This window comes from Acipenser ruthenus, chromosome 5, assembly GCF_902713425.1.
Source record: "Acipenser ruthenus chromosome 5, fAciRut3.2 maternal haplotype, whole genome shotgun sequence".
Classification (NCBI taxonomy): Eukaryota; Metazoa; Chordata; class Actinopteri; order Acipenseriformes; family Acipenseridae; genus Acipenser; species Acipenser ruthenus.
Window position 1 is genome coordinate 12048498 of NC_081193.1, and position 22278 is coordinate 12070775.

At 40.5% G+C, this 22278-nt stretch overlaps 1 protein-coding gene across 2 annotated transcripts in view; it reads right to left on the reverse strand.

Annotated features, from left to right (window-relative positions):
* Positions 1–22278, reverse strand: part of LOC117402668 (adhesion G-protein coupled receptor F1-like) — a 62443-nt gene that overhangs the window by 14158 nt on the left and 26007 nt on the right. For both annotated transcript variants that reach the window (XM_059023648.1, XM_034004042.3), the window contains 8 exons: positions 13170–13276; positions 12389–12452; positions 11087–11242; positions 10552–10716; positions 10057–10163; positions 4243–4304; positions 3533–3669; positions 126–307 (listed from right to left, as the gene is read on the reverse strand). In XM_059023648.1, coding sequence (XP_058879631.1) covers positions 126–307; positions 3533–3669; positions 4243–4304; positions 10057–10163; positions 10552–10716; positions 11087–11242; positions 12389–12452; positions 13170–13274 — 978 coding nt within the window. In that variant the 5' untranslated portion in view covers positions 13275–13276. The remainder of the gene's footprint in view (positions 1–125; positions 308–3532; positions 3670–4242; positions 4305–10056; positions 10164–10551; positions 10717–11086; positions 11243–12388; positions 12453–13169; positions 13277–22278) is intronic.

Consider the following 22278-nt stretch of genomic DNA (forward strand, 5'->3'; position numbering starts at 1 on the left):
TGCCCAAAGAAAACCTGGGCCCAACACAATACTCAGCTGTAGCTCACTATTTGAATTAGCAACTTCAAATTGAATAGAGCTTATTATATAAGTGTGTTTATATGTTTTGAAAAAAGGGACATTACCTGAGCGTTAGACAGAATGTTATTGATTTCTTTTAATACACATGTGTTCTCTATGATACACCATTCCCCATTTTTGCATTGTACATTGATATTTCCAATCTGTTGTGCTGGGCATGCTGTTTTAATTATGTCAAGGTCCTGTCCAACACCGTAGTCCGAGTTATTACATAACCCTTGAAATCCTGGTTTAAACAAAGAAGAACAGGGTCAAACATTTCCTCACAGTAGGGTTTTTTTTTTTTTTTTTTTTTTTTGGACAACAGTAAAATATTGTAAATATTAAAACAGTTCTGCTTTGTTCCTAGTTAACCAACCATGCTCAAGAAAATGTCAATCAACATAAAAGGACCCCCTTGTAAACAAGGCCTTGGTCTGAATGGATAACTCTCCTGGTTAAATAAATTAAATACAAAAAATGTTCCATTTGAACTTGTTAGTTGGGCTTGCGAAGCAAGAGTCCCCACTTTAAATCTTCGACATACTTCTTCTTCTTCTTCTTCTTCTTCGGCACGCTACTCCTCTTACACCGTTTAAGCTAGAAATGCCGTTCAAACTTTAAAACGGGTAGACCAGTCTGGAATAGTGTGCTTGTATACAACTTTTAAGAAAAAACTATTAAGATTTTTGTCCTTTTTTGTCCATCTTCATTCACTTTAATGGGACTTTTTTCAACATTCTAAAGCTCCCCATTGTTTAAAAACTCCCAGACTTCCAACATTCTATTTACTGTAAACGATGTAACTTTCGACACAAATCAGCTACTTTGACCACTTTCCCAACAAGTAAGACAAAAAGTTAGAGGGTATGACATGTTCCTCTACTCTGCTATTCAAATATGAAATCAAAACAGAAATAACTTTTACCAATCAAGAGGTACACCTGTTTTAGTAACCGTACCAACTACGTTTCCTGTGAACATTTAGAAATAACTGCCGTTTTGACCACTTTCCCAACAAGCTAGACAAATACTTAGAGCAAATGAAATCTTCATCTACTTCTCAGCTATTCAATTATTCAAATCAAAACAGGAATGGCGTCTACGAATCAAGAGGTACAGCTGTTTTAGTAACCGCATCAATTTCAAATTATAGCACATTCTAAGCATGAGGCAATTAGTAAACAATGTGACTTTTGACACAAATCAGCTACTTTGACCACTTTCCCAACAAGTTAGACAAAAAGGTAGACAAATCTGAAATCAGTTCAAATATCTTCTACCAATCAAACGGTACATGTCTGATGAAATGTGTGATCTAACTGCCCCACAGTCCAAAGTAATAAGGTTGATATAGTAGTCTATCAAAGTAATCAGACCAATTTTACTAAATTTAACTTTGACTGTATGTAACTGCTTTGCTTTAAAAAGTAAAACTTTTTAAACTTCTTCCACTACCACAAAAATGCTTTTAAAGAGCTAAAGCAAGCCCCACAACTTTACTTGTAAAGTTACCATCGAGTTGAACTTGTTGTCCAAAGGGCATGGCCGTAAATTGAAATATTCCGCGAGATGTCCTGAAAGCAGTGTACTCTCGAGACTTGGCAGCTAAGGGAATCTGCCAATATCACTTGCTGAGATCCAAGGTGGTGATGTATCGGGCCTTCCCCAGTCGCTCAATCAAGTCTTCTATGTAAGGCATTGGGTACGGATCAAAGTCAAGATTGAGACAGACCACAAACCGTTATTAGCCTTACTAGGATCGAAAGCTTTGGACAAGCTTCCACTGAGAATCCAACGGTTTCGCCTCAAGTTAATTAGGTTTTCGTTCCACATTGTGCATGTCCCAGGAAAAGTGTCACAGGGTGACTACAGTCCGCACTCACATATCTGACCCTTGATTTTGTTGGTACTACATTTTGAACAGAAGACGTATTTTAATTCAGAACGATATGATTCTCAAAATATCACTTGCCAAAATAGACAACTGTGGACATGTGGACTGTAATACAGTAGAAACTGTTAAATCTGATATGTATTGTAGCAGTATGTCAAATTCCCCATTAACGACCCAACAGCAAAATTAAATTAAAATGTTATCCATACACAGAACTCGGTAAAACATAAAAGGCAATGCAATTTAGCAAAAAAAAAACCAAAAAAAAACACAACAGTTTCCAGAATTAAAACAGTATCCAAAGTCAGTCTTCAAAATGGCAGAATATAGTGCTCGATAAGGCCCTAATGTCACAGTTCACTTGCAAATGAAAATGCACAATAAAGACAAACTGATAATCAAATCAATTGTAACATTGAAGAGAAGGGCTATGTATATAAAAAAAAAAAAACTGGTGACAGAGTCAGAAATCGCGTGTGACGGTTAAGTGCATTAGATTGTTCAAATATATATAATGGAAATTGATTTGTTTAAAACGCGACTGACGTGTATCCGAGTGTCGTATATTCCAGTGCCGACTGTATTTAATTCACAAGCCCAGTTTCTGACCGTAATTTATTTATGTATGTTTAAAGCACGATTTACTTTATTTTTATAAACTGTGTGGAAAGCACATCTCACTTTTGTTTTATTTGAGGTAAGAGATAGTGCCACAGGCACACAAGAGTTAATGGCAGAAGCATACGTCACTAGGATGGATGTGCAGGGGTAAGAGACTAGAGACCAGTGAGACGAGAGTGTCAGGTGCTGGAGCAGAGTATTAGGAGGTACAGGTAATGAAGTGCATGTTTATTCACACCCCTGTGTCGACCTCCTTTTACACACACACACACACACACACACACACACACACACACACACACACACACACACACACACACACACACACACACACACACACACACACACACACACACACACACACACACACACACACACACACACACACACACACACACACACACACACACACACACCGAGGAGGCTGTGTGGTCCAGTGGTTAAAGAAAAGGGCTTGTAACCAGGAGGTCCCCGGTTCAAATCCCACCTCAGCCACTGACTCATTGTGTGACCCTGAGCAAGTCACTTCACCTCCTTGTGCTCCGTCTTTCGGGTGAGACGTAGTTGTAAGTGACTCTGCAGCTGATGCATAGTTCACACACACCCTAGTCTCTGTAAGTCGCCTTGGATAAAGGCATCTGCTAAATAAACTCATTATTAATAAATACAGTGCTTAGATTACAGCAATGGAATATTAGCCTACATGCAAATGTGCTGTTGGGTTCAGTTCTCATCTATGCTCGTTGCACATGTTACATTTACAGATGTCTGACATTAGCCAGGTGGGTGGTTCCAGGTACTGTTGTGAGTCCTATCTCCTCTATTTCATTAAACACATTCTGATTTGCTTTGAACACATTTTGAACATCTGGAAAAGGTAAATACACACTGCATGATTTGCTGTATAAGTAGCACTTAGTCAGTGTTCACCGATACTAATAATTATGTTCTTACCGGTAAAAGATGCTGCGTTAACGTTATAGCCTTTCTCAAGAAGAGATGATGTTATTTTGTTGTTTCCTGCCTGCAAGATGGAGGATGATAATGTCCCAGTTGTTGCTATCTCATAGTCTACAATAACACTGCCGCTTCTGCATCAATGAAAACAGACATTTCTAAAGAAAGGAACTGATGGCAATGGGAAGTACCAACGGTTGTTAAAAGTACATTAATCATATGCAATTTAATTATTATAATTATATTATTCCTGTGGATGAGAGAATAAAGTGGAAACTCCAAAAGATGGAGTCCTTCATGCTGTTAATTAATGTAGAATAAGTTACAGGAAACATAATTGTTTGGGAGTGGTGATACATTTTCTTTGGAAATAAAACAACAAGAAAAAAAGATGTTTAAACTGCACATTTTTATACTGAAGAGTGTCATTAAAGTTTGGCAGTGTCTGAGTCACTGTTCAGGTAAGCAAGGTATTCTACATCGTCTGCTGTGGCACTAAAAGTAGTCAGTAGTTGTGCTATTTAAAATAACATAGGAGAAAACCGAAGTTGAAATAATAGATATGCACACAAAATATGCATAGGTCTAGAATTACCATTTTGTTTATGTAACTGCTTCAGTATAAGTGGTGATGCCCCAACTCCTCAGCTAAACAGAAGATATATTTAGGTTACTACAACTACAACTACTAATAATAAACAACTTACCTGAAACCTGTGACTGCTACTGTCTGAATACCCATTACAGTTCCAGAATAACTCTGAATTATCTGAAAAGAGGAATTCCATTGGAAATAAAGCATGTGTATAGAACTAGTAGTCATTATATAAAGTAATTGAGATTCATTGAACAAAATTATTATCTTGATATTTTACCTCAGATATAGGGCCATATTCGCACAGCATTTATCACAGTGCAAAGTTAATGAAAAATAAACTTCTAATTACAGAACTAGCAAGATCCAACTATGTATATACAGGAGTGTTATTGTTTCCTTCCCATTTTTGTTATGTTCGTGTTGTTATTCAGAAGTTATAATTAGGTTTGCTAATATTCGACTTTTTTTTGACAACTCGACGATTAATATCAATGTTTATTTTAGTTTTTGTTTGATTTTTATTTTTCATTTCATCAGAGAATGGGTGAAATCGACCTTTATGCTTATAAAAAAAATGTATGCCATTGAAAAACGTCTCATTTAACTAAACCACTGTATCATATTCAAGATGCAACAAAACCATGGCTACCAACATTCTAATTAAAATAACGTTTGGTCACGGCGGATCCTACACAAATTTAAAAATTGTCTCCAATAAACCGTAGAAAATGCAACATATAAAAGTGTATTACACAGACTTTTATAGCATTTATTTACGAGTAAAAATAATATGCACAGAACAAAACATTAGGTAGCTGAATAGAACTAACTTGCACTTATTATTCGGAGTCTGAGCTGCACCCCTCTCCTTCAGCACAGCCGGACTCTGAGTCACTGGAAGGCAAGGCAGACGGGCCCGCTTCATCCTGCCGCAGACTTCAGCTGTTGGCCAGGGTATTGTGCATAATATTCATTAAGTGTTTTCCTCTTGCACCCCATTTTCAAATCAAACTGGTAACTGTCACCGTATACCTAAAGCAAAAGCTCACCTACACCTTAACCAGATAATTTCAAAGTAGGCGCTGTGAATGACATAAGCGCTGTAGCTAGCAAATGGAAGTGCATAGTCGGTGCAGGTCTTGATGATTCACAATCACTTTAACGAATGAGAGCATTCTAGCGCTGCTTCAGTCGACAAGATCTGCCAGAACACAGTGAAACTACACGACTAACGGACCACTGAGATGACTGAGAGACAGCGACCCCCAGCCATTCAGAGCGGAACGGAGACAGGACAGACAGCAAGTATAAAAAAACTATACAAACCAGAGATGATTTCAAAATGATTATTTTTGGTAAGAAAATAATAAAAAAAAAAGAGTGAGTGATTTTACCGACATTTATCCTATATAAATGTATTTCAGTCTAACTGTTTTTTGGGGGGGGGAATTCGATGTTTAACGTTTTACCGATTAATATCTTAAAGTAGCACGCCCAGTTATAATCAAATCAGTCAATCCACAGTTTATGTTTTTTTTTTTTTTCCGTCTTTGAGTTAGCAAACACCTACTCTGTCTTACCAGCAAAGCAAATGAAATTCGATTCACAGTTGCTTTTCACTAGATCTGGCGTAATAATGTACAGCCACTCTGGCTGATCTAACTTATCTTTTATTCATCCTTGGGCTGGCAACTAGAATTGAACAGCATATTTTTTTTAGTACCTTTGTGACGGAAATATAATGAGTTCTGGTTGTAAATCTCCCTCTCGACCTGTGAGGATACAAAGTAGCGAAAGGGAAAGGCTTTGGACAGGTTGTCCTGACAGTTCATTCCCTGGGTCGGGAAGTCAATCAGCCTGGAAAAAGACGAGACTCCAGTGCGAGAATGCATTGACCTGGAGAGGTATGACACAGGCCCGTTTTTTGGGATGGAACCGCATAACAGTCCCGCGTTTTGATTGGTTGATGTCTGTCACATGAATATGTCGTCACACGAGTGCTTGCAGGAATTTTTAACATTATGATCAGTGAGAGAGATCTGCTTTCCACAACCTTTCCTAATGTGGTATTACGCTGTACTGATATAACAAACTATGGGTGATTACTTTAAAAGTCGAAACATCTGGGTTCAGATAGGCAGAAGCAGGGAAAAAAAGAAACTTCGTCAAACACAACCACCAGAAATCCAGACAGCCAACACATTTGAGCCACTTCAACATTTAGATGACCAAAACCAACATCAAGAGAATGAAAGAAACAACACCCAGGACCCTATAAACAGTGCTGACCAGGCAGCAAAAAGAAGGGAGGTCATGATTGTTGGGGACTCCATACTGAGAAACACAGCAAGTTCAGTTCGCAGTTTGGACCCCCTTACTACAACAGTGTACTGCCTTCCAGGAGCCTCAGTCAAGCACATCACTGAGAATGTGGACAGGCTCCTAGAACGAACAGGAGATGACCCGGTAGTAGTCATCCACATTGGTACAAACAACATTGGAAGAGACAGGCCAAGATCCCTGCAAAACAAATTCAGAGAGCTAGGAAGGAAATTAAAAGACAAGACCAAAACTGTGGTATTTTCTGGGATACTGCCGGCGCCTTGCAAAGGACCATATGGACAGCTGGAAATACAAAATCAAAATGCATGGCTGAAATCGTGGTGCACACAGGAAGGCTTCACCTTTCTTGAACATTGGAGCACTTTCTACAACAAGGACTATCTATACAGGTGGGACGGACTGCACTTAAACAGAAAGGGACCCAATCTACTCGGAGAAAGGATCCTTCAGGATGTCCAGAAGCATTTAAACTAGAAAGGCAGGGGGGAGAAAACAAAAAAACAGAAGGGAGACTACATCAAAACAAGGGCAACAACTCAGGTAAGACCACTATTAAATGTATTTATCTTAATGCTAGAAGTCTCAGAAACAAAATGTTAGAACTTGAAGCTACTGCACTAACAAGTAACTACGATGTGATAGGTGTTACAGAAACTTGGTTGTCTGAGAGTGATGGAGACGAATATAATATTAGTGGGTACACACTGTATAGGAAAGACAGGCAGGACAGAAGAGGCAGAGGGGTAACGCTATACATAAGAAATAGCCTTGAAGCCCAGGTGTTAAATCAGGACAAAGAAAACAATTGCTATGAAAGAATTGCTACGAAACTGGGCATATTACATTCAGGCTGGTCTAGCACCCTTCGAACGGTGGTTGTAGGTGCTCTGGTTCGAGAGATATGACTGAAAATGTGTTTTTTAACACTGCCATAGACATGAATGGGGCTGAATACCCGAAAATATATTTTGCAAAGAATTGCTACAGTGGGTGTATGCGTGCAGGGGTTGCATGGTGGTGAGTGCATGTAGGGGTTGCATGGTAGTGTGTGCATGTAGGGGTTGCATATTGGTGTGTGCATGTAGGGGTTGCATGGTGGTGTGTGCATGTAGGGGTTGCATGGTGGTGTGTGCGTGCAGGGGTCACATGGTGGGTGTATACATGTAGGGGTTGCATGGTGGTGTGTGCGTGCAGGGGTCACATGGTGGGTGTATACATGTAGGGGTTCCATGGTGGTGTATGCGTACAGGGGTTCCATGGTGGTGTGTGTGTGCAGGGGTTGCATGGTGGTACACATGTGTGGAGGGGAATTGGAGTTCAGGTTTTGCACAAAAGAGGGGCGGGGAAAAGACTGGGAAGGGTAGGGTAAAAGAAAAATTACTACAATCATTTATTTTCACTTTCGACTTCCAGTCTCCTTACCTTCACTTTATGATTTTATTTTGTGATTATTTAATTATTGTCAAAATAAACGGCCTTCTTCTACTCACAGTTGCAGTCTCATTTCTGTCCAAAAAGAACCTGAAACACTACAATATATTGATGGACGTTACATAAGAAAATGAGATGTCCTTTTTTCGGAATACCATGTTCCTTCCCAAAATGTGTTTTAATATTAGTCTTTAATAAAGGAAAATGACTGCTTTAATTAATTTTAATGTATCTATTTCAGTGCAATGTAGTTTCTTCATGTAATAAGAAATACGTTTTTTTAACATTTACATTTTATTTGTTTTTTCATAAAAAAAAAAAAAAAGATTTCTGGGGAGAGTAAAAATACATTAACTTTGATTCATGTACTAAGGGTTACTCTCAAATGAATTCACGATCCAGTTTATGGTAAACTGCATGGATGACTTAGAAACTCGGCTGTCAGCTGAGTCCCCAAAACTGGGCAGAATTCGAAAATGCAAAGCGGCCCAGAATTTGGGACGTTATCTAAAAACCAAGGTGGCCCAGAATTTGGGACGTTATCTAAAAACCAAAGCAGCCCAGAATTTGGGACGTTATCTAAAAACCAAAGCGGACCAGAATTTGGGACGTTATCTAAAAACCAAAGCAGCCCAGAATTTGGGACGTTATCTAAAAACCAAAGCGGCCCAGAATTTGGGACATTATCTGCAAACCAAGTCGGCCCAGAATTTGGGACATTATCTGAAAAGCAAAGTGGCCCAGAATTTGCGACGTAAATGAAAACAGGGGCAGTCTATATGTAAAACTGTGATTACATTAGAGATAAACTAATGTATCCTCTAACAAAACTGCAATAGTGTATACATTTTATATTAAAATATATCGCAAAACCGATTATAGATATATGCTACTTGAAAGAAAAAAGTACACCACCACAGAAAGCCAATTCTTACATTCGTGCATAACATGATAATTTATATAAAGTAATCACCCAGAGTTTGTTATATCAATACAGTGTAATACCACGTTATATTTTAATGGAAAGGTTGTGGAAAGCAGATCACGCGCTCTCTCTGATCACAATGTTTAAAATGCCTGCAAGCTTTTCCACTCGTCTGACGACATATTCATGTGACAGACATGGACCAATCAAAACGCGAGACTGTTATGCGGTTCCATCCCAAAAACCGGGCCTGTGTCATATCTCAACCTGGAAGGTAAACGAGGTAGCAGCTGTAGGCAATAGAATCAGGTGCAATCTTTTACCAAGGGGTCATGCATAATCGCATAAAAGGGGCTGGAGTATTGTAACTCTTTTCCTTCGCTTGGGATTTGACGTGGAAACTGGAAGGACCAGGAGATTGCCCAAAATAATTAAAAGAAAAGAGTTTGTGAGTGTTTTGTTTGTTTGTCTGTTTAGTAATTGTCTGTGTTCGTTATCACTAGACGGCTAAACACAAATCCGGAGCTGTCACCGAGGGCCAGCACGAAACCGGATCACCACTGCACTACCGTCACGAATAAACATTGTTATCAGCACCTGTTTCACTAAAAGCACGTATTATATAGTACTTCACCACAAGCACTGAGAGCACTCACTTTGGAACAGCGATCATGTGTGTCTAATTGTGTGTGTTTGTACCGTGTCTATTATTTGCAGGACTGCAACCCTTCGTTTCATTACTGTGCAATACACATTGTTGTGTATTGCCAGCTCTTTATTATTTACCAGTGGGTCATCAGACCATTGGATTATACACCATTAAATCAATCATTCTCACTAGTACTTTGTTGTCTGTGTGTTCTTGGGATTACTGTATCCGCACTGCATCTGCTATACACCTGCTACCACTTACCACTTTGCCACAACCTTAAACACACATATCAAGATAAAGAAAATAAAACACAATGTGAGTCTTTACAATAAATCCATGTGCTGTACTTATGAACTTTTAATGCTTGAAGCTTCTTTCATTTTTCTAGTATGTGATGAATACTTTGTGATATGGTTTCTTAGAGATCTGCCCTTGGAGATCAATCCAACAGATGCTTTGAGCCTCACAAGCTTTCATAGACATAAACATCCAAAGAAAGCGAGTAATGTGTGCTGCGTATGCAGCTCAAGCACATAACAAAACACACACAAAAAAAAAAAAAAACCACTCACTGCCTCTTCAATGTCACTTTTGTACTGGTTATATTCCGGGGATGATATATTATTTAGAGCAGGTACAAATTCTTTATCCATCGAAAAACTCATTTTTAGAACAAAAACTGTAAAACAAGAACATTTTCAGTAAAATTTCTAAAATTAAGATTACCAATCTATAATCTGAACCATGTGTTGTAAGGACCCCATCTGTAACATTAACATTCTGTTCAACATTAAGAGGATATGGTATTTTCTTAAACAGTCATACTTTTCTCTTTCCAGTTTGACACAAGTCTAAAATCCTCATGAAAAAAACTTTTTTGTTTTTGATTGTGTTTTATTTTGGAAGTGTGAATAAAGTATAAATTACCTAGATTACTTTTGTTTTAATTGCAAAGTAGCACTATATATTTAAAACTCAGTATAAAACCTTTGCCAATGTAGGTTAAGAGAACCTGAAGTGTAGCGCAAAACAATAAGATTAAAAGCTTTGTAGCATATATTTCTTACAAGATTTTGCCAGGCAATAGAGTCCATCTGGTGAAGCCACTTGGATGCAATCACAGGTGATAGCATATTCTCCTGAGCAAGATCTGTATTTGTTGCAGATTGTAGAAGACCAGGCATAATCTTTTTCACACTCGCACTGTGTGTATTCACCATTTTGAGTGCAAGCTAAAATTTTTTTTAAAAAAACCAGTTACACACATTCCAACTTCATTTTAAGAATTAAAAAAAGAATAATAATATAAAAACATGTAATGACAGGCTTTTTTTTACAAAGTAATTTTAATCTAAAGAAAACTGGTTGGATCGTTTCATGATCTCTTTTGTTCCACCACAATGGAAGCATTTTCACTTGTCAGGCAAATTCTTACCAGCAGCCACAGTAACCCCGTATATTGAGGACCTTTAATAAAATTAAACAAGTTGTGTGGCTAGAGTACCTGTAGCTAGCAAAATACTTGAAAATAAATGTCTATGGCAAAAAAGTTCTTGACATATAGAAAATCCACTTGTATAATGACTCTGCCAGCGTACTTACTTGTTGTAAGGACCCCATCTGTAACATTAACATTTTGTTCAACATTAAGAGGATATGGTATTTTCTTCAAGAATTGTTTCAGTCCATCTAGATAGGATTCATCAGGAATAGTGACAAACACCTCAATATCGATAACATATTCCTGAAGAGAAGTTGCTGTAAAGAGGAACAATCGAATTAATACAAAATAACAGGTGTTTGTAACATTTAAATAGTTGTTAGCAAGGATCATTATTTTCAACAATGAGTCAATGGCCGGGTTTCCAGGCAGTTTAGAAAGCTGATACTCTCTCTGATTTATGTGACATACCCGGGCTGCCAGATGTTTCTTTGCCAAATTTTGGAAGTGACCAGCAAAAAGAGTAGTCTCTGTATTACATATCAACAGTGGCGCCATGTCAAATTGGTACTCGGACAAAAACATTTAAATACACCCTCCTGTATTTTAATATTAATTAGGTTATTTGCATGTGGAAGATTTCTCTGGCTAAAACAAAGATAACTACGCGGAAACACACGCAACCCGAAAGTACTACCGAAACAGAGTGAGAAAAAGGTGAGACTAATTTGTCTTTTTCCATGGAAGCTGCCCCAATGTTATGGACTCTGTTATTTAATGTCAGATCCTTGCGGTGAATGGCGATGGAGTCACAGCCTCACTTGAATTCTTCTTCTTATTTATTTCTTAGCAGATGCCCTTATCCAGGGCGACTTACAAGATATCAGATTATTTTTACATACAATTACCCATTTATACAGTTGGGATTTTACTGGAGCAATGTAGGTAAAGTACCTTGCTCAAGGGTACAGCAGCAGTGTCCTCCACTGGGGATTGAACCCATAACCCTTCGGTCAAGAGTCCAGAGCCCTAACCACTACTCCACACTGCTGCCTTACAAATAAATCCCACTATTTTGCAACCACTCTCAGCTACTTACACAATGGAATTTAAATACAGCATTAGAGGTAACTAGACCTCACTTTTTTTTCTTCTTCTCAAAGCCTGCTGTATACAGGATACATCCAGAAGCTTAACCTAATGCGTTACCAGACTGGCAGGCCATTAAAAATTATCTAGTGGCAGAAAACAAGTTAAATGAAGTAAAACTTAAAACGAATGCTGAATTTAGTAGGTTTACAGAACAAAGTAATGTACTTAAACAATATTAATGTTGTACTTAAGAGTTTGTTTGTGTAAGTTAGGCAGACCAAAAGACAGCATTTTGTGAGTTTTCGGTAAGAAAATATGAAATGTTATGGTTCCATATTAAACGTGCTTAAGGACTAGAATAAATTGCTTACCTTCGCGTTTTTGCCTCAAAGGGGCATGGATTTGATATTCATGATTTACAGAGGTACTTCCTACCTAAGATTTAAAACATAAACATGCATGTATTTAGGAATAATCTAATTCAGGGTCTCTGAAACACAGTAGTTCTCAAACTTTTATTTTGTTTGGGAATCATTTATAATGGCTTTGGACTGGCACAACCCCCCTTATAGAAAAAAAAGCCATTTACAAATACATTTTAGACACATCAACATTGAGTTGTATAAACAGCACATGCAAAGCAATGCACACATGGTTGTTTTCTTAATAAGAGAGAGGATCACAATGCAATGCAGGCTTGCATGGTTCTGATATGGCCATTCTGGAAACCTTTCCTCCACCTGTCAGATGGTCCTGCACCTTAGCTTGAGAACTACAGCTCTAGCACATATGATTTATCTATAAAGATGCAATATTGATAATGAAATAAATAGACATGACGAACAAGATGTTGCTATTGTCCACGATAGCTATCATTGTAAGTTGTCCTTCCTGTAGTTTTAAATACGTTTCTCATTTTTCATTAATGCCAATGCAGTAGAACTTTTATTTTTAGTCGCCTACACTCTGTTTAGTGGGAGAATGATTCATTTCCAGTCCACACTAGGTTCTACTAGTAATATTTACAATAATTCTGAATAGGTATTCATGCTGTTTCTGAAATATTTGGATAACGCTAGTATTTGGCTTATTTTTATGGTACTGTATGCAATTATTTAATGGATTAAAAAAAGCTGTAAAATGGTTACTTACTGTTAAATTGTACTGGTCTTCATAGCCATGTAATACTTGTGCTTGTGAAAAGTTAACTAAAAGAAGCAGTATTATGGAATACAAATTCACTGCATGCATGGCCATTTCTGTTAAAAAAAACAAACAACACAACACAAATAATTATTTTAAAGTCAATTGGAAATTATAAAAAGAGAATATTCATCATAATAATTATCTGGAATACCCGCTTCCGACCCGCTGCAACACCGTCCTCTTACCCACGACCTGACCTGACCCGACCCGCTTTAATCAGACCTGCAACCCGACCCAAACCCGCAAGTTTTTGTCCTTTACCTACTGGCTGCGTCAATTGACCCCCACGCTCTCATATTCGAACACCAGTCTCTACCATTCTCCAAAGACTGAGTTTATACAATAGGCTATACAGTGGTAGCTTTCACTAGTGGTCTGGATATATTTTAACATTGTAACATTAACTATCTCTACTTACTTTACTATAAAATACCTGTATATTCATTTCGTGCCACCCGTCAATATGGAGCTACACCTGGGCTTTCACAGAGATGTAACAGTTTTGTGGCTGCCCCCCCCCCCCCCCCCCCTTTGTGGGGCATTAGAAGGGACCGCTAAACAAGAGGTGCTAGTTCTTGAGCAAGGAGAGCGGGCCACTTGTGCCACTGGAAAGTACTAGATGAACTGATAAGGCTTCGGTATGAAAACTAAGAGTAGAATTCTTTAAAGCACGACAGCATGGGGGTGAATTAACGGGGGCTTTCATTCTCCGGCTTCGGGAGTTGTTTTCCAGATGGCAGCGACAGGAATGTGGTGACGCCGCACAACGAGAGAAGATGCTGCGAGACCAGCTCATCTTCGGGCTAACCCAGAGACCTATCCAACAGGAACTGCAGCGACGGGTACGTCGAAACCCGCAAATTACGTTTCCGGAAGTGGTCGGAGAGGCCAAGATACTGGAGCAAGAGGGAGACAATATGGAGACTGAAGCAACGGCCTGCCCCTAGAACTGTCACCAATGGACCTGGAGGGCTGGAAGAACAATACCCGGGCAGAACTGGTTAAGGAACTACAAGGGTAACTTAGAGAACTGGGTAAGTCCCTCTGTGAGAAGTTATGTGGTCAACCTAATCAACCAACCATGGGTGTGGTCTCTGTCTTCCCTATCACCACTAGGGGGAAAGTTGAAGAAGGACGACATCGCCCCAGACCAGAGTTACAATTGGATGACCAGGGACGTTGACCAGGGACGTTGACCAGTGACGCTGTCTGTGTGAAGGGGACCCTTAACTCAAAAACCTGGGCTGGCTGTCGTGTGGAGATGGGTATAACTGCAGGCCGGAAGTGTGCTCTGTGGCGGCATCTCTGTGAGAGGACCGTCTCTGTGGGAGGCCTTGCGTGCGCAGCTTCAATCCATATTGACAAACTGATTAATATTGTTAAAACAAATTGCAAAGTCTTAAAACTAATTGGAAGGTATTTTATTCAAGCAACCTAGGCGTTATGCATTCATAGAGTAATGGATCCTACTATTAAAGTAATGTTAACAATTTGGAAACAATTAAAATAAATATATAAAAAGATTTGATTTATTAATAATCTATTTAATTTTTAATGCTGCACTGGGATTAGGCAAAAGCAGCCCCCCACCCCCTTACAATATCATATCAAAATCATATAATGCCCATTTGCCAACTATTTCTAAAATCAGCCTCCTATTTCAAAGTTTTTCATAAGCAGTACATTGTATGTGTGTAACAGGACAGGAAACAAAAAGAAAAGTGTTTTGTGCAAGGCACGGAATCTAGTTATATAAATTAGCTTCCCTCATTACTTTTTTGGGGCATTGCAGTGTTAAAATAATAGTTTCAGAAACTAGGACAAGTACTTTTCTTTAACTAATTTCACAACCTATTAAGTTTAATGCTGTATTTCAATTCGTTACAGTGTTTCAAACTATCGTTCTCAGGCAATCCAACCCATAAATTGTTTAAAATCTGCCAATAACGTCTTTCAGCTACGGAAACAAAGCAAGTACATTGTTTCAAGTTTTGCTGAGAGTCAATAACAATGTATTTGTTCATGTTTATCTGTTCAATCTATGTGTTCAACTCCACCAAACGGGCGTTTATCCACTTTTGTATTTACCAGTACACTAACTCCAATACAGATTCACATAGTACAGTACACACATAGCCAAGGTAGGACTGGAAGTTCAAAGGATTGTCCTTTTGATGCAGCAGTACTGCCAGTAGAGAAGCCTGGCTATAGATTTAGTATTTGTTTTGCGTGCAAGTTCAGAATGGTTGCAAAGTATTTCCCATGCTTCGGAACAGTTTAGAATTCTGGTATTTTTCCCTTGTGAAACACGAACACTCCAACACCATAGTTAAATTAAACGAGGATCTTTATTTGCATTATATCAGAGACAGTCCAATTATTGAGCGTGCAAACTATACCCGACAAATAAAGACAAAAACAAAGCATAGGAACAAAAGAAAATAAATGGATAAATCAAAGCTAATTTAAATACGCAGAATGTTACGTCGTTAGGTTGCCTGCTATAACCTACACTTAGTTATAATAAGTATCAATGTAGCAAACTAAAGCAACAACGAAGCAAAGTGTTACTTTCAATTCCATCTCGTCTTTAATCTCAACCCCCTCAGGGAGACTGAACAAGCTTTTTAACTTGTAAACCCCTTGTTAAGGTGGCGGCTATATCGAAAGGTACAACATCCTCTATATTAAAACATACGTATCCATCCCAACAATCATATCATTACAATCAATAACACATATACATGCACAGTTGAAGTTTTCCTTTAGTTCGCGAACTTAACAAAAGTGATGCATTATTTTAATATAAGTTTATAAAGTAGCACGGAACACTGCGTCCTGCAGTAATTCAGGGCAGCAGTGTGGAGTAGTGGTTAGGGCTCTGGACTCTTGACCGGAGGGTCGTTGGTTCAATCCCTGGCGGGGGACACTGCTGCTGTACCCTTGAGCAAGGTACTTTACCTAGATTGCTCCAGTAAAAACCCAACTGTATAAATGGGTAATTGTATGTAAAAATAATGTGATATCTTGTAACAATTGTAAGTCGCCCTGGATAAGGGCATCTGCTAAAAAATAAATAATAATAATTCAAAGAATTTATTAAGACTGTATCTGTGGCAATCAGATTAACTGTCAGTTTGTTTATCTTTAATAATGGGTAAATTATGTTGCATTTTCAGTCCTATAAAATACCTAGTGCACACGCAGCACTAATAAAAGTGTCTCTCTTGGTTTTATGTGACTGCTGTTGTTGATATTGCTGTCGTGGATACCTCACAAAAGGTAAATTGAGTGACTAAGTAATTTATTACATTATCAGTTAGAAGTGTATTACATTATCAGGCAGGTCAGAGTTATTACATTATCAATGAAAAGTGATTACATTATTGGGCAGAAATTTTTATTACATTATCAGTTGAGTTATTACATTACTGGAAGATTATTACATTAATGGTTGTTACAGTCATAGTTCTGATGAATTCTTCATAATCATCTAAATGTAGATCTACAACAATCCTTGCGACAAGAATGTTGAATCCTGGATACGGTCAGCTGCTTGCAGTTGTTTAAAATGCATTTTGTTTAACACTGAAACAACTGATTGTATTCGGGATTCAATATTCTGACTGTAAGGATTGTGGTTAATACATTTTTAAAAAGCACATTAAGCACTTACAACCCTATAAAATACATAAATAAATAATATAAGTTTTAGCTCAGAATAAAAAAAAAAAACATAAATAAAAACACGCACGCAAGGCCGCCACAGAGCATGCCTCTGGCCTGCAGTTATATCCTCTTGGGTCATAGTGTGAGAGAATGTTCGTAGAAGTGGGGGGCATTTTTGATGCAGATCTATCATTTGAAACTCAAATTAGGAAAATGATTAAAGTATAATTTTATCGTTTGAGAAATATAGCTAAACGTAGACCTATTATTTCTGTACCTGATGCTGAGAGGCTAATGCATGCCTTTGTTTCATCAAGAATTGACTGTAATGCACTTTTTTCTGGGATTCCAAAACACCTGGTATCTGGCTTACAGCTCATCCAAAATGCCGCCATAACTAAAACCAGCAAAAGAACATATTGCCCCATATCTTGGCCTCTTTGCACTGGCTCCTTGTACAGTTTAGAATACATTTTAAGACTTTACTTTTAACTTATAAATCCCTGAATGGATAAGCACCCAGTTATTTACAGTTACTGACCCCGTACACTACTAGGGGCTGTTCGTTATTCTAGGGTGAACAGACATGGTATGGGAGGAAGGGCTTTTTCTTGTAAGGCTCCAACACTATGGAACTCTCTGCCTTATTCTGTCAGAGAAGCTATGACTCTTACTGCCTTTAAATCAAGACTGAAAACACATTTTTACAAACTAGCCTTCTTATCATAGTTTTTTATTATACAGTATAACTGCTTTTTTGTTGTCCTTTCTAATTTCAAATTGTATTAATGTTCCTACTATGTTGTTTGTATTCTTTTTATATGAACTGGCTTTCTTTCTGTTAACTTCGTGTAAAGCACCTCGAGGTCCATGTTACATAAGGTACTATATAAATGTGAATAAATAAATAAATACATACATATGGGGCCCTATTTTCATACCCGACTATGGGGTTCAGCGTGCATGTGGCAAAGCGCCCCGCCCCTGTGTGCATTTGTGTTCTGTGTTGTATGTTGCGTGTGTGTGTAAATGTTGGTGTATAGATTGGTACACGGGATATAAACGGGTCTGTGTTTCACGTATATTTAAAAGGTGTATATTTGTATTTAGGCACGGGATTGCACATCACGCACGTGCATTTAAAATATAATATGTGAACACGGGGTTTCACGTAATTAATTCACGTGCTGGGATTCAAGTGAATAATTAATTAGTAATTGAATCCCAGCACAACAGTATAAATAGGCACATTTTTAGTCAGTTAGGGGTTGGGTGTTCGGAAGAGGAGAACGGGTGAGAGAGAGAGGAGAAACTAAATAGTGTTAAATAATAATAATAGTTGTTTGTACTCACCGTGTTTGTTTGTCTCCGTGCACCGTTTGTTAAGTGTTTAGTCGTTTTGTCTGTCTGTTTATTTTGGCGTCAAGTGCCGTGTCCTGTTTTGTATTCCATTGTTCAAACCTTTTATTTGTTATTAAACGCTGAGTGCAGCCATTGCACTCAGCTCATCACAACCACCGTGTCTTTGTTTGAATTCCTGTCTGGTCTGACGCCACCCACTCTGGCCGTCTTTGTGACACGTGGTGTCAGAAGTGGGATAGCCGCGCCTCCAAGCGTCAGACCAGGAGGGGTCTGGGAAAAAAAAAAAAAAAAAAAGGTCAATGGCAGAAGACGCCATCAAACTGCGGGGCTGGTTCCTAGAGAATGCTGGGCTGGAGGCCCAGTCTCTGCCCATAATCGTCCGGGCCCTGTGGATGATGGACAGTGAGAGATGGGAGGCCTATCAGGAGGAACACACCCCAAACACCTTGGAGGAAGGTGTGGAGTTTCTCCTCAGCTACCTGGAGGCAACGATAAAAGCAGCCCAGGTAGCAGGCCCACCAGCAGAGGGTGAATGCCTGCTGTCCCCATCTCCACCAGCAGAGGGTGAGTACCTGCTGTCCCCATCTCCACCAGCAGAGAGTGAATGCCTGCTGGTTTTGCCTCCACAGCCCAAGCGGGAGGAGCCTGAGCGTCCACAGCCCAAATGGGAGGAGCCTGAGCGTCCACAGCCCAAATGGGAGGAGCCTGAGTGTCCACAGCCCAAGCGGAAGGAGCCCGAACGTCCTACGCCTGAGTGGGAGGAGCCTGAACGTCCTACGCCTGAGTGGGAGGAGCCCGAACGTCCTACGCCTGAGTGGGAGGAGCCCGAACGTCCTACGCCTGAGTGGGAGGAGCCCGAACGTCCTACGCCTGAGTGGGGGGAGCCCGAACGTCCACAGCCCAACAGGGAGGAGTCGGTGCGTCCACAGCCCAACAGGGAGGAGTCGGTGCGTCCACAGCCCAACAGGGAGGAGTCGGTGCGTCCACAGCCCAACAGGGAGGAGTCGGTGCGTCCACAGCCCAACAGGGAGGAGTCGGGGCGTCCACAGCCCAACAGGGAGGAGTCGGGGCGTCCACAGCCCAAAAGGGAGGAGTCGGTGCGTCCACAGCCCGAAGAGAGGGAAGTCGGTGCGTCCACAGCCCTAGGACCCAAGCCACCAGCAGAGGGAAAATGCCTGCTGGTTCAGCCCCAAGAGCCGGAAGGGGAGGGGTTACAGGCTCAACCCCCTGAAATTTTTTTGGGGGGAGAAGGGCAGGATGCTGGTGTCCCCCAGCAGCCTCTCGCTATGCTGCTGAAGGCAGCACGGCGCGCACATGCCCAGCCGCCACAGCAGAGGGAGCCAGCACCGCCAGGAGCAGAGGAGCTGGAGCTGCCTCTGCCTCCACCACCTCCAGGAGCAGAGGAGCAGGAGCTGCCTCTGCCTCCACCACCTCCAGGAGCAGAGGAGCAGGAGCTGCCTCTGCCTCCGCCACCACCACCGCAAGGAGCAGAGGAGCAGGAGCTGCCTCTGCCTCCGCCACCACCACCGCAAGGAGCAGAGGAGCAGGAGCTGCCTCTGCCTCCGCCACCACCAGGAGCAGAGGAGCAGGAGCTGCCTCTGCCTCCACCACCGCCAGGAGCAGAGGAGCTGGAGCTGCCTCTGCCTCCACCACCGCCAGGAGCAGAAGAGCAGGAGCTGCCTCTGCCTCCACCAGGAGCAGAGGAGCTGGAGCTGCCTCTGCCTCCGCCACCGCCCGGAGCAGAGGAGCAGGAGCTGCCTCTGCTGCCCGTACCTCCGCAGGGAGTACGGTGGCCGGAGCCCCAGAAAGGGGAGCTGCCGGCCACGAAGAAGGGGGAGGAGGTCTGGAGACCACTTTCCCCAGCAGCAGTTTCGCTGCAGGAGTTCTTGTGGCCGGAGCCCCACAGGAGGGAGCTGCCGGCTATGAAGAAGGGGGAGGTCGGGGGACCACCTGCCCCCGCAGCTTTTTCGCTGCAGGACGGGACCAGCATGCTGTCAGCCGTGCCACTACCGGCAGGGGAGCTGACAGCATTTCCAGCCATGGGCCCACTGAAGCCTCCCTTCCCAGCCCGAGACTTTGGCCTGGACTGCTGGGTATTTAAGGGGGGAGGTGGCCGTTGAGGCCATGTGTGCTGCGCACAAGGGGGGGTATATGTGGCAAAGCGCCCCGCCCCTGTGTGCATTTGTGTTCTGTGTTGTATGTTGCGTGTGTGTGTAAATGTTGGTGTATAGATTGGTACACGGGATATAAACGGGTCTGTGTTTCACGTATATTTAAAAGGTGTATATTTGTATTTAGGCACGGGATTGCACATCACGCACGTGCATTTAAAATATAATATGTGAACACGGGGTTTCACGTAATTAATTCACGTGCTGGGATTCAAGTGAATAATTAATTAGTAATTGAATCCCAGCACAACAGTATAAATAGGCACATTTTTAGTCAGTTAGGGGTTGGGTGTTCGGAAGAGGAGAACGGGTGAGAGAGAGAGGAGAAACTAAATAGTGTTAAATAATAATAATAGTTGTTTGTACTCACCGTGTTTGTTTGTCTCCGTGCACCGTTTGTTAAGTGTTTAGTCGTTTTGTCTGTCTGTTTATTTTGGCGTCAAGTGCCGTGTCCTGTTTTGTATTCCATTGTTCAAACCTTTTATTTGTTATTAAACGCTGAGTGCAGCCATTGCACTCAGCTCATCACAACCACCGTGTCTTTGTTTGAATTCCTGTCTGGTCTGACGCCACCCACTCTGGCCGTCTTTGTGACAGTGCATAAATGCATCTTTTCAGTCATTTAGACGGGTGACTTGTATGTGATTTTCGAACGTGTAAGTTTACGTGCTTCGTGGGATTTAGTCGTCTGTCTATTTTAAGTTATTCATGGCTAACTAACTTAGCTGACATACCCCTACATGTGATTCCCAAAGCATTTACACGTCTTTTATTAGGCTTTTAGGACTTTCCGAATTACACCTGCTTCTACTTAGTGTAATTGTAGTCGCTATTGTTTAAAAGATAGACAATTCACTACCCTTCTGAAAGTGAGAATGGCATTTTTTTTGAAGTGGTTGCAGTGCAGGAAGAGAAGGAGAATAATGAGGAGGGGGAGGTATCCTTTTGCTAGATTATACAGACACCGTATTTGTTTTTCTGACCTAACAGATTATCAGATTATTAATTGTTTTCGACTAAATACACAAGCAATATTGGAATTATGTAGAGAACCACAATGCTGGGTTGGTCACGGAATATATTGATCCTTTGCCTTGCAGGAAGGTTTTATATAAATGAAGAACTGCATTGACAAGTATTTCTACTTTCTCAGATGAAAAATGTGGTTTTCTTCTGTTTTTTATTTTCTCCAAATTACCTTTACAAATGCCTGAAGAACTAAATGTAGGCGATTCTGAGCCCCGTCTGCTCATTACCATCCTAATTGATATTCTGCCTAGTCATTTAGCACATTAGTGACTACAGGTTTCGAAAATCACACCTTCATTGACACGTCTAAATCCAATGTCACCTTGTGACAGGCTAGCTGCAGGGATGACTTCAGGCCAGAGAGAAATACACGGACACAGGCAGTAGTGATGAAACTGAGACGCAATGGTTGCGCTCAGAGCATTTAATAAACAAACAAAAAGGTTTTAAACAGAAAACAGGACATGGCGCTTGAGGCCAAATAAAACAGACAAACAAAATGGACTAACACTTAAACAAACGGTGGATGGACGGACAGACACACAAACACGGTGAGCATATATAAACCAAAAAGTATCATGCTGGTCCTACCAGCATGCAATAGCAATTGTTGCTTACTTTACTTTACTTTACTTTCTCCTCTCCACACCCATTCTCCACTCACCGAACACACAACCCTGAGTGAATGAAACATGCATCTATATATACTGTTGTGCCGGGATTCAATTACTAATTAATTATTCACTTGAATCCCAGCATATGAATTAATTATGTACAACCTCGTGCTCACATATTAATTACTTTAAATGCACGTGAAGTGATGT